The sequence below is a fragment of the Seriola aureovittata genome, chromosome 17 (assembly GCF_021018895.1).
Source record: "Seriola aureovittata isolate HTS-2021-v1 ecotype China chromosome 17, ASM2101889v1, whole genome shotgun sequence".
In the NCBI taxonomy this organism is placed as follows: Eukaryota; Metazoa; Chordata; class Actinopteri; order Carangiformes; family Carangidae; genus Seriola; species Seriola aureovittata.
Window position 1 is genome coordinate 16696782 of NC_079380.1, and position 15122 is coordinate 16711903.

Consider the following 15122-nt stretch of genomic DNA (forward strand, 5'->3'; position numbering starts at 1 on the left):
CCTTGGTACTGAGACTGGCAGCAGCATGCTGTGACTCCATCCCAGCAACAGCGTCACATATTTGGGCTGGCTGCCATGGGATCCCCAGCCAATCAGGGCACACACAGTGCCAGATTACCCAGAGGTAGCCAATGGTAAATCTGGATGTGCTTAGTGTCAACCCTCCCAGATGTGAATTCCTTTAAAACCACAAGGTACACAAATGCAGACCCAAACATGCAGGTCTAACTCAAAGTTACTCAAATGTGTACACACATTTAGTGACACTGTTTGTGTATGTGTATGAATGGAAAGGAGAAAAGACTTAAAAGCTATCTCTGTGTTTTTCAGTGAATGTATCTCTGTATCATACCATTTAGTAGGTTCAGGTCAGACTTGTCAGCATCTTTAAATTGCTACATGACCAGTGTTTCACATAGAGGTGGTCAATCACTGCTGCTGCATATGAAGCTTTGTCTCACTCTTGTGGACAGTCTGAGTAATACAGGTGTGGTACTGTGACATGGTACAGTATAATGTTTTATATCAATATGTCATCATTTGATGTATTGTAATGAATGAGGCAAATTGTGACAAACATTGTTTTCCATCTTTGAATCTTTACTTTTACTAAATGCAAGAACGAGTGCAGTCTTTGAATTTCTGTCGACTATATTAGAATATGAGTCTGAAAATCAGAATTTGAAGCTTCATTTATTTTGTCTTCTTTTCCTCTTACGCATTTGCGTTACATACATTCCACAGCAAATACACTGAAGCATCAAAAGAAATGAGCATAGAATAAACCACCTCCATAAAATTCCATGATAACAAAAGTATAAAAAAAGAAAAGAAAATGAAAAAGACATTTTAGAAAAAAAAGGAATCTAAAACTAATCAGGTCATATGTCATCCAAAGTTCTCATATGAATCATGAAATAGGATCTGTCCTGTGATCATCATCATTAAGTCTTAATTATGGTAGTCAAGTCACTATAGATGAAAGAGATGAGAAAAGAGAAGGAAAGTGAAGGCTATATACCAGCTTTCCACACCTATGTTTTCATTCAAATCTGCATGCATGATGTCATCAAAGAAGTCACAGTGCTCCAATATGCCTGTGAAAGAATTGAGATTTGTTAATGAACTATTACATTGACTTTGTTATCATGGAAGGACTATGAGGAGATTTTAATAAGATAATCTATGCAGTTACCAAACTGAGTCAATGTATGAAATAAGTTGCAACCTGACATGAAATCTTTAAAGTGTAAGAAGACGGATCAGTGGATGAACTTGTACCTGGTTTAGATATATTCAGGGATAGGGTGGTGTTTACATGCATCACCCTGCAGGTAATTACTTTCCCTCGTAACCAGTTGCTCTGGGACAGACGAAGGTAGCTTTGGATACTGAACTTTCCGTTCTGGCCTCTGTGGGGCTCACTAGTGTTGTAGTCCAACGATTCCTTTGGTCCATCATACCAAGTGATATTAATGGTTGCAGGGCTGAAGCCAAAGACCAGGCATACAAGTTCATTTGTGCCCTGGAGCAAGGTGGCTGAAGGTGTGCTGTGGGTCACTGTGGCTGGGGAGGAAAGTCATAAGAGTTTTTTTTTGTCATGATGAAGGTCATGGAGCAAGAAAAATCTGGGAGCATGTACAAGTTATGTTAGACAGTTTCTTCTTGGAAATTGAAGGAAAATAATACAAATTTTGAAGTCACTTTAAGTGAATACGTGCAAAGGTTTTAAAGGTGATATGCTTCTTTTCTTCTTAATCTTTGTGCCTACACGACTGCTATTTCGCAACATTGAGACCAAATAAGAATGAACAACACCAGCCAACTGCAATTGTATTAAATGATAGTTCTCAACTCACCAAACACATTATTTATATAGCTTTCAAAAAGCCTTTCAGATGACTCATGTCTCACAGCACAAGAATATGTAGAACTCAGTTTTGGATACGTTTAGTCTGCTGCTCATTGAATAAGTGCTGCTCCCTGGGTATTTCCATGCAGCACTGTTGGTGTAGCGAGTTGGTTGCAGTCTCTGGTCATTCTCTTCCCAGTACACTATGTTTTGGATGGAGAATATCCAGAAACTAGGCAAATGAGTGTGAGGACGTCTGACGTAGAGAGCTCAGAGGGAGTTGGTTGTAATAATTTCACTCTTGGTTGATACAGGTCTTGAGAAACAAAAAGAAAACAATAGTAAATAAGGGGTTTTCTTTTGGCTACTTCGGTATCATCATCACAATCATCATCATCAGAACCAGCTTGAATCATGGAGAATATTTTTTAATTGTGTTTCTGATTTAATTTTGCCCTCTGAAACTTTGTTGAACATCTAGAAATTCAGAAACAGCTATTAACAATGGCAAGAATTAACTTCATGCTTTTTATGTTTTACACTACCTCTGCTTTTGCTTATATGGTGTTTGTAGCTCTGGTTGGAGCACCGCTGCTTTGCTTCACAAGACACTTGTTTATATGCGTGCCAATCCTCTGTTGACATATTGAAGAAGCTCTGCAAAGTCTCTGTGTTGTTACTGTGACTCACTGATGGCTCAATATAGAAATTCAGGAAGTGTGATAGAGAAATCATTAAGATGAGGGCCGACCAGAAGACAGGTGATAGTCACCTGTCCCCTGTTCTGAATCTCCTGGAGTGGTGGTCCCTGAACATATACACCAACTACCTGAGATGATGCTGGAGTTACTGAAAAGAGAACAAAAGAAAAGAAAGAAAAAGAACAATGACATTGAAAACACAACACCTATTAAGTAATGATTATGAGAATTTTTTTTTCCAAATACATAATGGATGATTCAGGAACAGTATGAATGTATTCAATCTATTTATAATTGCTGCATTAATATGATTATGATAATAATATCATATGGTTTAATTTTACCTGAACACAGGCTGATGTTCTTGCTGACATTTGCATTCAGAGAGCTGTCAGACACTTCACAAGTGAAGACCTTCCCGCTTTTCCACTCTTTTTGAGGGATTGGAAGTTTACTGGTCACTGCCACACGTCCATCAGCACTCATGGTGACCTCACTGTTTGAATAAGGTTTTAACAAAGAGTCAGAAAATCATTCATTTTGAGGATTGAAGCCCCATCCAGTGCACAAAAGTCTCTGTGGTCCTGATTCTTCACTGGGGACCAATAGAAGTTCCACAGATGGGTCCATTAAATGTGAGATGAATCAGTGCAACAAAGAATGAAATGAGACATCAAATCAAATGGCATGATGAGAAAAAATGGTAACTCCTCTCACCAAAAATATTGCTTGTTATTTTTAACTTGAAGCTGCTGAAGAAGCCTTGATTGACTTTGCAGGTGACATTTGTGCCTTTGTTCCAGCGACTTTTAGGGACAGTGAAGCGTCTAGTGATTGAACGAAGGCCCGGGGCTTCAGGAAGATCAACATACTCTCTGTCAGAGATGTCAACATTGTTGGCCTGAAAGGTGACGTAGAGGTCACTTGAGGAAAGTTGTGTGATGTGACACTCGAGCACCACAGGTTCCCCTTACAGCAAATCTGTGAGAAATATTTGTTGTTTTTTTCATTCTTTTTTGTTGTGAATGACGTTGCATGTAAAACTCGAGCCTCTTTTCCACTCCGTCATATGTGGCTGAATCTACCTGCTTAGACTGAAGGTTTTCTCCACTCCCTCCACACTCTGCAGCTTTCTTTGAATTGGTACAGTATGTAGAGAGGTTTTCCTGTTGCCACTCCATATTCAATTTGTCTGGAGAGAAGCCACTAAGGATGCAGATGAGTCTGACTGGTGAGGCCCCAGATTCACCTTCCCAGACAAGGTACAATGTGATGTGTGGAGAGACGACCTGAGATAGAGCAGAGATTATTTCGTCTTTTCTTGCCTTATTCCAAATGTTAGATGTGAACATTTTTCAAATATGGGCTGATTTTATCTCTTCAGTTATACATACCTTCTGATTTTGGTCAAGTAACCAACTGTATAGTCTCAATTCTAAGTGTAATATCTTAGTATTTAGGCTAGATGGCAGAGTTGTACTTTTACAGTGTCTGGTGTCTTAAAGTCAGGTGGCGATCAGGCTGGAAAACTGTTGCACAGATGTTGCAGCATGATAGGACAAAGTGATCAGAGGTAGCAACAAGTGGAAGCATTGAGTAACACCCAGGTCCCAAAGAAGTACCAAAATGCAGAAGTGAAACAACACAAGGAGCAACGGTGCATCACAGACACCAGGTGTGAGGTGTGGTTATGCCAGTAAGAGAAACAGAGTGCACATTTAAATATCTCATATCAGTTTACATATGTTTTCACAAAGATTTCATATGGCCTCTCATGACTTTGCTAAAGGTTTTAGTTTTCGAGTGTATTATCAGACTTGAAAACTAACCAACTGTAAAATCTCCACATTTACATGTTGAGATGAACAAGGGCTGGTGAATCCAGGTGCTGGTGAGTTGATGACAATATGATTGATGACATAATAAAATAATGAAAAAAAGATAAAATGTTAATAGCTCTGTCATGATTATTGTGTATTAAACTTCCAAAAGTAAAGCTAGACAAGATAAAAACAGAGTTGCAACATCAAGTGTTATGTCATGTAAACATTTATTTTCAAAGACATAAAGGTTTTGGTTTTACATTTTGTAATTTTATAGTGATTACTTACATGATACTATGAGAATACAAGAAAAAATGTGAATGTTTTTTTTGTGAATGTTTTTTTTTTAAGAAATTTTTTCTTCTTTCATTTAACCTGAAATGACAGAAAAAATCATAAAAATATGGATTAGTAACATGCACCAAATGATGAAATTCTTAATTGTTGCCAAATAAATGTGTGGTTATATTGAAAATGTAATATATGACCAACTCATGCACATAACAGTTGCTGCATCATAACATATTATAATACAGATATAAATCCTGAATGCTGGTCTGAGTTCTTTTTAAGGATGTCCTACATTGTTAAAGTAAAACATTTATCCCTGGTACCTAGATATCTATTATATTTCCAAAGCCATCTCAAGATCTTAGGAAAGTCAGCTCAACTTCATTATTGTAAAGTGAGGAACTGCACTAGCATGTACTATTCTGGGAAGTTGTAACATAAATATATATAGCACCAATAAAAATGTTTTGACATTTTGTGACAATTATATTTTATAACTGCCTTCTTTTGTAGGGTGTTGTATGTAATTGATTAATTTATCTTAAATTATGAGAACATAATATTTTTGGATAATATTGAACGTACAGTAACAGGAATATCAGCACCAGACAGTATTCAATTCACTATGATAGCCTTAAAATTTGAAATAAAGATTGGTGGGGTCAAAATGTTACATTTTTGATAAGACATGACTCAATATACCACAGGTTACCACAGTCATTTCAACATCTAAAGAAATGTCTGTAAATCTCATTATACATAATAAAGGTTGTTTTACGTATTTGATAAACTAATTTATCTTACATTATGAGAAAATTATATATTTTTTCAATATTGAAAATACAACAAGAGTAAAAATGACAGCAACAGACATTATTCAATTCAATATAATAGACTGGAAATTTGAAATAAATGTTACATTTTTGATAAGACATGACTCAATATACCCCAGATTACAGTTATTTCAACAACTTTAAAGTATTATATGTGAATCTCCTTATGCTTATTAAAATTTAATGTGGTTCACAGCATGAAGTTATGCAAGTGTTATTGTTGTTTCAGGTATTCGTAACAGCAATAAGATGCAGTCAAACATTCATAATGCTTTATAACATTTACTGAGGTACTTAAAATGATTCTTGTGTTACTCACATTTTTCCTATCATGTTATTTAATGCCATGTTGTTTGAATACATAAAACATCTCAAACATATAAACTCATTGTTACCTTGAAAACTGTGGTTCCAATGGTGAACAGCAGAGTGATGAGGAAGAGAAGGATGAAGGTGAGGGCTGTGCCTCCCATGTTATCTTCTTCTACCTCCATGGCACTGTTTGATTCCATCAGGATCTCTGGATCTAATGTACAATAATTACTCAGTCAATACTGGGCCAATCCACAACCAGCTATGAACAAAGTCATGAGACAAAGACCAGTAAACTCAATTAGTTACTTACAGTAGATAAATATATTTATAACTTTATAGGTCATAGTGGATTCAATCAGTAAACCAGTCAGTCAGACAGTCATTCCAAGTATAAAATAGATAACCATAAATTGATTTAAATAAAGAAAGTACTGGCTTATGTCTTTGTACTTATTATATTATGAGTGCATCATAAGGCTAATATTTTTGCCTGTCTTTCTAAAATGTTGATTAGGTTTATTAAAGTGGTTCTACAGTGATGCTGATTTGCTTTTGAAAGACTCCCTCATTGGGTTGCATGCATGACTTGGCTTGTGAATCAGCTCATTTGACTGAGAGACCACAGATCCAGAGTTAGTCATCTATCTTGTGTTTGGGGTGCAAGACCCAGTAGAGGAAACACACATACACAAGGACAAGTTACATACGGCTCAGTGACCATCGACAAACAAAAATGAACAAATGTGATCCATTTAATAGAATGTTTGCCTGAAGTTAGTGAGGTGTGATGACAGCGTTTTTCTAGTGAATACGATATGATGTTGAGAGTTTGATATATTGTTACTGTCACTTGCTGATATGTACATTAATTGTTTTTGCGTTAGAATTGCACTGCGACTGCACACACACGATCAACATGGAGCTCTAAATACTGGTTGAATTAAGACATGAACTGCATGTGACAAACAACAACAGAGTTACAAAGTGCTTTTTTTATTTTGATTTTGAATCTGCATTAAAAAGACAAACACAATGTCGTATCACAAGCAACGGACATTAAACAACAAACAGCAGAGGACACAGCAACACATAATAACATCTAATGGGCCTTGCACGTTTCAGGGATGTTCATGTTGAGGTTGACCAGGTTGGTGTTTTCAGATGTTCTTTGCCCAATGGATCTGACAATGGCTTTAATATTGTTAACCACAGATTGGTGGTAAACTACACAGCTATACACCATGTTATTGTTTTTCCACTCATCAAGGCTGAGAGATAACTGGCCATAAACAGAATAGGATCCATTGTTTTTTACAGGGTTTGTGGTACTGATCTCGTATTTTGAGGCTGAGGCTGCCTCGTCATCAACAAGCCAAGACACGAAAACCTCATGAGGGAAGAAGTCTTTCACATAGCAAGTCAGGGTCACCGTTTCTGTTCTAGTGTGTTCTGATGGTGGCAGCATAAATACTGAAGGACGCAGAGTCTCTCCTTCTGTAAGCATGAAAGAACAATTAGGCCTCCTGCCACATATAAAAGTGCCTACATTACATTAAGAAATCTCTGCTATAAAATACACATTAATAACATTCATAATGTCTTTGATGTCAGAGAAGAGGAATTAAACACAGGTTTTAGAGCATAATTGCTGAACAGTCTTACCGGTATTCCTTTCATAGAGTTTCTTGAAGGGATCATAGAAATTTTCATGTTCAACAACACAGTAGCGCTTCACCCCAATGTTCCATTCGTCATATGAGATGTCAAGCGGAAGGCTCAATGGTTTTCCATTGAAGGGGCGCTGCAAGGCTCCAGGCATTTCGTTTCCGTACTGGTCTTCCCAAAAAATCTTGTCAACTCCTAGCTTGTTTTCCTTGACTTGACATGTTATAGTTCCTTTTCCATGTAAAAACAAATCCTCTAATTTGGGGCCTTCGATCTCTATCTCCACATCTGGTGAATTACATCCTGGAGATTCTGAAGGAGATATTAATGAACAATTATTGAATGGAAAAGGCTGAAAACCATTAAAATTGAAATAAACTTCATATAAAATTTTCGAAGAAATGAAATTTACTCACCATTATTGTTGTAGATCACAGATGAATTAGTGAATACATCAACCTTGTCCTTTTTCCCCTTGAACTCACATGTAAACTGGGTGTGAGAAGGCAAATCACGGGATGGCACTGTGAGAAAACTTGCTGCACTGTACAGCTTAGTTCCATTCTCCAACTTTGTTGCAGTTTGCGTTTCCATCTCGTATATTTTGTTGTTGATTTCCTCTCCACCTTTCAGCCATTTGATGTCATAATCTTTTGGTGAAAAATCTTTAGCAAAGCAGGAGAAGGAAGCCTCCTTTTCATCATTAGAGGAGGCCAACACTTTAAGAATCGGCGGCTGATACAAATCCTCTGAAAAACAAACAAATATATATAAGCAGAAGCAGAGATGAACAATATGCTACAGTGTTCATGTAATCTAAATTTGCTGTAGACTTAGAATATAACTGAGTTTATGACTTTTCCGTAACACTATATGTTGTGCAAGTTGCACATACAAATGCACATATTGGTAATGCTCCTCAAATTATCTGTAGCTTGTTACTAACGTGCAGAAAGAGTCAAAAGGAAAATCACATTTTAATAGTAAAAAAAATACACAACTGAAGAGCGGATCCTTTATGCTGGCTTGTACATATACTTTGATCTTTTTAGGCAAGCAAATAGACTTAATGTGAATGTTAATCATCAACATACAGTGAAAGTGGTGGCAGACAGAGATTAGGGAGAACTGGAATTATGCAGACAAATGGAAAGAAGCAGAGCACACTGCAACAATCTGTTCTTAGTCAGATTCAGAGGACATATAGTATATTAATAAAGAATAAAAATGACAGAGTCAGAAGCTGAATATACATGAGCAAGCTTCAGCCTTCTCATTCCATTGATTTGCATGACAACTAGTTATGAAATCGATAATAGTTAAGGATATGTCTACCTATTAAATTTTTGCAAAAGTAGTATGTAATTTGTCTGCTGTCCTATGTGTTTATGTTTTCTTTGGATTAGGAGGTTAGAGGTTAGGCCTATATTTCTTTCTAAAACAATTAAACCTATTTTTTTCTCCTTGTCTTTTTTGTTTTGTTTTTGTTTTCTGCATAAAGCACTCTGTGCTACATTTATTGCAAAAATTGTGTTATATAAATACAAATTATTTAAAATGATCAACAAGAAAATTTGTACTTTCAATTAGGTATTCATCATAAGGTCACCAAATGACCTTATATAAAACATGCTGCTATTAAAATATGCAAACAGCTTTGCCATGTGACACTACTAGAATTCATAAGGCATTTATATAGGACTTAAAATCGGTCTTACGTGGCTTTATGATGTGAGAAGTCTGTGCTTTTCCGGCAACATGTGCCACAGCACACTGGAAAATCTCCCTTTTGTCCCAATCCTGTCTACTCACTCGGATTTGACTGACTTCCATATAATAATCATCTTTCTGTACTGGAGGGTACTGAGTGAAGTCCGTCAAGGCAGTCCCATTTTTGTTCCATGTGAACGTCAGTGAGGAAGGTGTGAAGCCGGTGGCAAAGCAGCCAAGACTGACCATGTCTCCAGTTCCAGAGCCACATGGCATCAGAGGAAACACAATTGGCCCTTTTGATGTGGCTAAGAAATGAAAAACAAACGTGCGATTAAAATACCAAGAATATAAACATAAGACATTTTTAACTGAGCATTGGATAAAACAGACAGAAGTCAACTGAGCTGATTCAGCAGTGTAAAAAAGCTCAGCATGTGAGGCATTACCTTCAAAATGTTGAATGTGGAAATTTTAAGTTACCTCCATAGACAGATCTTTATGTTTTCTCTATCCCATTTATTTAGAGCTTTTTTTGTTGCGCCAAGATTAACCTCCCTCAATAATATTATTTGTGGTAATTTTGTGTTATTCTAGATACAAATCGGTAAAATACTTTAAATACATAACTTTGACAATATTCATTAATAAGTTTTTGAATTTGAAGGAAGGAAGGTGAAAAGTCAGTAAACATTCATTAACTGAGTTGATGGCATATTCTGACAAAAATCAATTATTTTTGTTCAATTTCAGCAATTCTGTATGAGATTAAATAGCGTTCTTACCTGATGAAACGGTTACCATTGTACCCTTTCCCCAGTAGTCAAAAGCACCGTAGTAGCACAGTGCTGAATCTACTTAGCTGTTAGTATGAAAAGGCTACAACTACTACTGCCGAGCGCAAAAAAGTCTACCATAACATTTATTTAATCCAACTGTTATAAAATCCACTTAAATGACCTAAAACACATTAGCCATAAATGTCAATCATTGTGTTCTACTGAGATTATCGCTGTTTGACTTTTTACAGTACATGTTTTAAAACAATTCCCTTTTGAACTGAGACTTGACATGAGGAGAAGTTACAATATAACTTAAACATGACACTTCAGTCTGAAATATATCGTACTGTAGATTTTAAATGGTACAAATCTTACCTGATGACACAGTTACCATAGTGCCTTTTCCCCAGTAGTCGAAAGCCCAGTTGTCACAGTTAAGAGAGTCAATTCACACTTCTTACAAAAACTCATTACTCTAATAACCCATTCCTTTATGCCATAGAGTTTGGTTTCAGCAACAGTTAAAACCAAACAGAAATACACACCTGTTGATCGACTTTAGTTTCAACTGAACTAAAAAGCCAAGAGTTTTAAACTTTTGTCAAATTCTTTGTCAGGTTAGAAAATACTGTTGGCTGTCTCATCACTGGCCAAAGCTTGTGACTACATGAAAATGATGATATAAATTTTAATGATGTGATTAGGCATTTCATTTTCTAGTCAGAAACGATGAAGTTACATACCTGAGGTGACAGTGACCATAGTGCCTTTTCCCCAGTAGTCAAAAGCGTAGTCACAGTCTAGCAAATCATTAACCACTGCATACGAAAACCTATTGCCAAATATCTACCCTGACCATGGTAGGTTATTTCATGACAATCTACCATCTGACATATTTTCATTGGCTTTGGCAAATAAGTTACAGTTTGAATTGAGTCTACCGATTATAACACTTTAACATTATTACAGAAATTAATGACCTGCAAGGTGTCAAAGCTGTATTTCTTAGAAATAAAATACTGAAAGTTTTAAAATCAAAATAAAAGTGAGAAAAAAAGCTTTGCTTACCTGATGTGACTGTGACCATTGTGCCTTTCCCCCAATAATCAAAAGCAGCATGTATTATGTCAACACATCCAACATACAAAAACTAGCGAGGTTAAACTAAAGAGGTTTTTGATTCCACTTTTTTTTTTTTTTTGCTGGTATTCTAGTTTAAGTAAAGTTTAAACCAACATAATAAAAATATAATGAAGAATATAAAATATGAAATGTCTTCATTGGAAATAGATTGATTGTAACTCACCAGAAGTTACTGAGACGTTTGTGCCTTTCCTCAGTAGTCTTGGATACCATCGCACTGATATATTAAAATCTGCTCCTAATACAAATACTTAAAATGTCTTTTTAAACCAAGCAACATAAACAGGTCTCACTGGCAAAGCAGTTCCCGATATATCATTTGTTAACCATTTCCCTTGAGATATTCAGTTCCTGCGGTCTGGGTTATATAAAATTTTGTGTTTTTGTCAACAACTAGTGAACACTTCCTCTCTGTCAGACAATCCTGTCTGCTCCAGTTCCTGCAGCATGGACCTCACACAGCCAGATAAACTAGATTCATCCAAATTAATATTAAGTATTACGTCACACTATTGTCAAATTTTAACATACAGTACAACACAAGTATGAAAGTAATTCAGGTGTAGAATTTCAATTTAAATAGATCAATTTCATAAATTGTTAAATAAAAAAAGGAAGTGTTTGAGATGTAATTGCAAAGATTGCATCGGGGAGTTTGCATTAGCAGGTTCCACAAGGATGTGGTTGCATTCTCTAGATAATAGCTGTACTCTGTAAATCTCTGAGGAACTAAAGTAATTTGAGTCAATTACATAATACAGTCTCAATGTCTGCATTTATTTAATTTATGTAAATACTGAAACATTTTTTCTCACAACAATACTTATGAGCATTAGGTAAACTTTCAAATCAATTCAATACTCTTAGCATTATGAGATGATCCAGTAAGTTTTCTCAAGTTATGCAGTTGTTCTACAGGACAAGCTCCTGTAGAGGTTTCTTTCCCACACCATTAATCAGCCCTTACAAAAAGCCTTGCAAGTTATAGTTGCCTCGTATATGTTCGCCTGTGTGAGGTTAATTGTACATCATGTCATGCCATCAAAGCCCAAAAGCCACTGAGGTACTTTGCCAGAGACAGCAGCTTCTCGGGTTGGGGCGGAGTGTGGCAGAACAGGATGGTACAGGGGCGATGACCTGCACAGTCACAGTGCTATTGCATGAAAGACAACATTGAGTGATATCACTTCTAAATGTCTTGTCTCCACTGCACACTTCCAATGCTGCTGCTGCTAATGGCCACATATGAAAACAGCTATAAGGCCTTGTTGTCCACACAAAACGCCTACATCTGGATCTGCAAGGTTCAGTTTGGCTGCAAGGAGTTAATTTTTTTTAATTTTTGTGGTCTCAATCACATGTCCTTTCAATTTACTGCATTAAGACCAAATTACTGACTATTTAATCTCCATAAAGCCTTTCCCACTAAATGGCAGTCTTCACTTTCTTTTCTGCCTTCCATTAAACAGCTGGTATATGAACAAAAATGTCCCACAACAAACTGATATTATAAAAAACCTTAAAAGTGAAGTTGTTGGTTTGGAAGCTTGATATTATATTATATTATTCCCAAGAACATGTTAGACTTATTAATCATGAGTTTGAAGGTGATTAAAGTACACTGGTTGAATTAAACAATTACATCACCAGCTTATCTTTATAAACAACTGACAACCTGAAAAATAAACTATAAAAATGAATGAATAAATACATTTGTTGAATTAATTCAGAAGAAACAGTTTATCTCAGGCCCTTGTAATTCGAGTTGTGAACATATATATAAAAAGTAACCTTACATGAGCTGCATTCAGGAACACTTTTCGAATAGGAAAGCTTTTCAATTATTGCCCATATGAAAATGTCGAAAATTATATAAAGTATTAGCTGTGCCACACTTGGTCAAGAAATTAAAGTAAGTACCACCTTGACTCTTGTGATTGGCTAATAATTGGTATTACAAACGGTATATTGTCATCTGTCACAGTCACCACAGTAACGAGCCAATCGTAACCGTGGATGTGCATAATGTCATCAATGTACACATACAAAGGCCCAAACACAAACCTCTAAATGAAAGGCAGTATGCCCACATTTACAGTGACCGTCTGTGTCCGTGTGTGTATGCTAAGGAGATGAGACTTACAAACAGTGTGTGTTTTTCAGTAAATATATCTCTGTATCATTCCATTCAGAAAGTTCAGTTCAGACCTGTCAGCAGCTTCAAATTACTACATGACCAGTGTTTCACATAGATGTGGTCAATCACATCAATTGCATGTTGAACTTTGTCTCACTCTTGTGGACAGTCTGAGTAATACAGGTGTGGTACTGTGACATGGTACAGTATAATGTTTTATATATATTGGTATTTCATCATTTGATGTATTGTAATGAATGAGGCAAATTGTGACAAACATTGTTTTCCATCTTTGAATCTTTACTTTTACTAAATGCAAGAACCAGTGCAGTCTTTGAATTTCTGTCGACTATATTAGAATTTGAAACTGAAATCAGAATTTGAAGCTTCATTTATTTTGTCTTTTTTCCTCTCACACATTTGCGTTACAACATTCCACAGCAAATACACTGAAGCATCAAAAGAAATGAACATAAAATAAACCACCTCCATAAAATTCCATGATAACAAAAGTATAAAAAAAGAAAAGAAAATGAAAAAGAAATTTTGAAAAAAAAAGGAATCTAAAACTAATCAGACCATATGTCTTCAAAAGTATTCATATGAATCATGAAATAGGATTTGTCCTGTGATCATCATCATTAAGTCTTAATTATGGTAGTCAAGACACCATAGATGAAAGAGATGAGGAAAGAGAAGGAAAGTGAAAGCTATATACCAGCTTTCCACACCCATGTTTTCTTTCAAATCTGCATCCATGATGTCATCAAAGAAGTCACAGTGCTCCAATGTGCCTGTGAAAGAATTGAGATTTGTTAGTGAACTATTACATTGACTTTGTTATCATTGAAGGACTGTGAGGAGATTTTAATAAGATAATCTATGCAGTTACCAAACTGAGTCAATGTATGAAATAAGTGGCAACTTGACGTGAAATCTTTAAAGTGTAAGAAGACGGATCAGTGGATGAACTTGTACCTGGTTTAGATATATTCAGGGATAGGGTGGTGTTTACATGCATCACCCTGCAGGTAATTACTTTCCCTCGTAACCAGTTGCCCTGGGACAGACGAAGGTGGCTTTGGATACTGAACTTTCTGTTCTGGCCTCTGTGGGGCTCACTAGTGTTGTAGTCCAACAATTCCTTTGGTCCATCATACCAAGTGATATTAATGGATGAGGGCTGAAGCCAAAGACCATAATGAAGGTCATGGAGCAAGAAAAAAATTGGGATCATGTACTAGTTCTGTTAGAAAGTTTCTTCTTGGAAATTGAAAAAAAAATTAAAATTTTGAAGTCACTTTAAGTGAATAAGTGCAAAGGTTTTAAATGCTTCTTTTCTTCTTAATCGTTGTGCCTACACGACTGCTATTTCGCAACATTGAGACCAAATAAGAATGAACAATATGAGCCAACTGCAATTGTATTAAATGATAGTTCTCAACTCACCAAACACATTATTTATATAGCTTTCAAAAGGCCTTTCAGATGACTCATGTCTCACAGCACAAGAATATGTAGAACTCTTGACTTCAGTTTTGGATACGTTTAGTCTGCTGCTCATTGAATAAGTGCTGCTCCCTGGGTATTTCCATGCAGGACTGTTGGTGTAGCGAGTTGGTGGCAGTCTCTGGTCATTCTCTTCCCAGTACACTATGATGTTGGATGGAGAATATCCAGAAACTAGGCAAATGAGTGTGAGGACGTCTGACATAAAGAGCTAGGAGGGAGTTGGTTGTAATAACTTCACTGTTGGTTGATACAGGTCTTGAGAAACAAAAAGAAGACAACAGTAAATAAGGGGTTTTCTTTTGGCTACTTCAGTATCATCATTTAATCAGAACCAGCTTGTTTCATCAAAGAGAACAAA

General features: G+C 36.1%; 2 gene segments (V, D, J or C); both read right to left on the reverse strand.

Annotated features, from left to right (window-relative positions):
- Positions 1 to 652: 652 nt before the first annotated feature.
- LOC130184738 (Ig heavy chain C region-like) lies at positions 653 to 3734 on the reverse strand. The segment is given in 7 exon segments: positions 653 to 1097; positions 1282 to 1566; positions 1860 to 2168; positions 2398 to 2701; positions 2898 to 3049; positions 3297 to 3454; positions 3639 to 3734. Coding segments are annotated over 7 exon segments (1429 nt in total).
- A 3058-nt stretch (positions 3735 to 6792) lies between these two features.
- Positions 6793 to 11422, reverse strand: LOC130185216 (Ig heavy chain C region-like). The segment is given in 5 exon segments: positions 6793 to 7309; positions 7478 to 7792; positions 7897 to 8229; positions 9199 to 9498; positions 11279 to 11422. Coding segments are annotated over 4 exon segments (1311 nt in total).
- Between the last annotated feature and the right edge of the window lie 3700 nt (positions 11423 to 15122).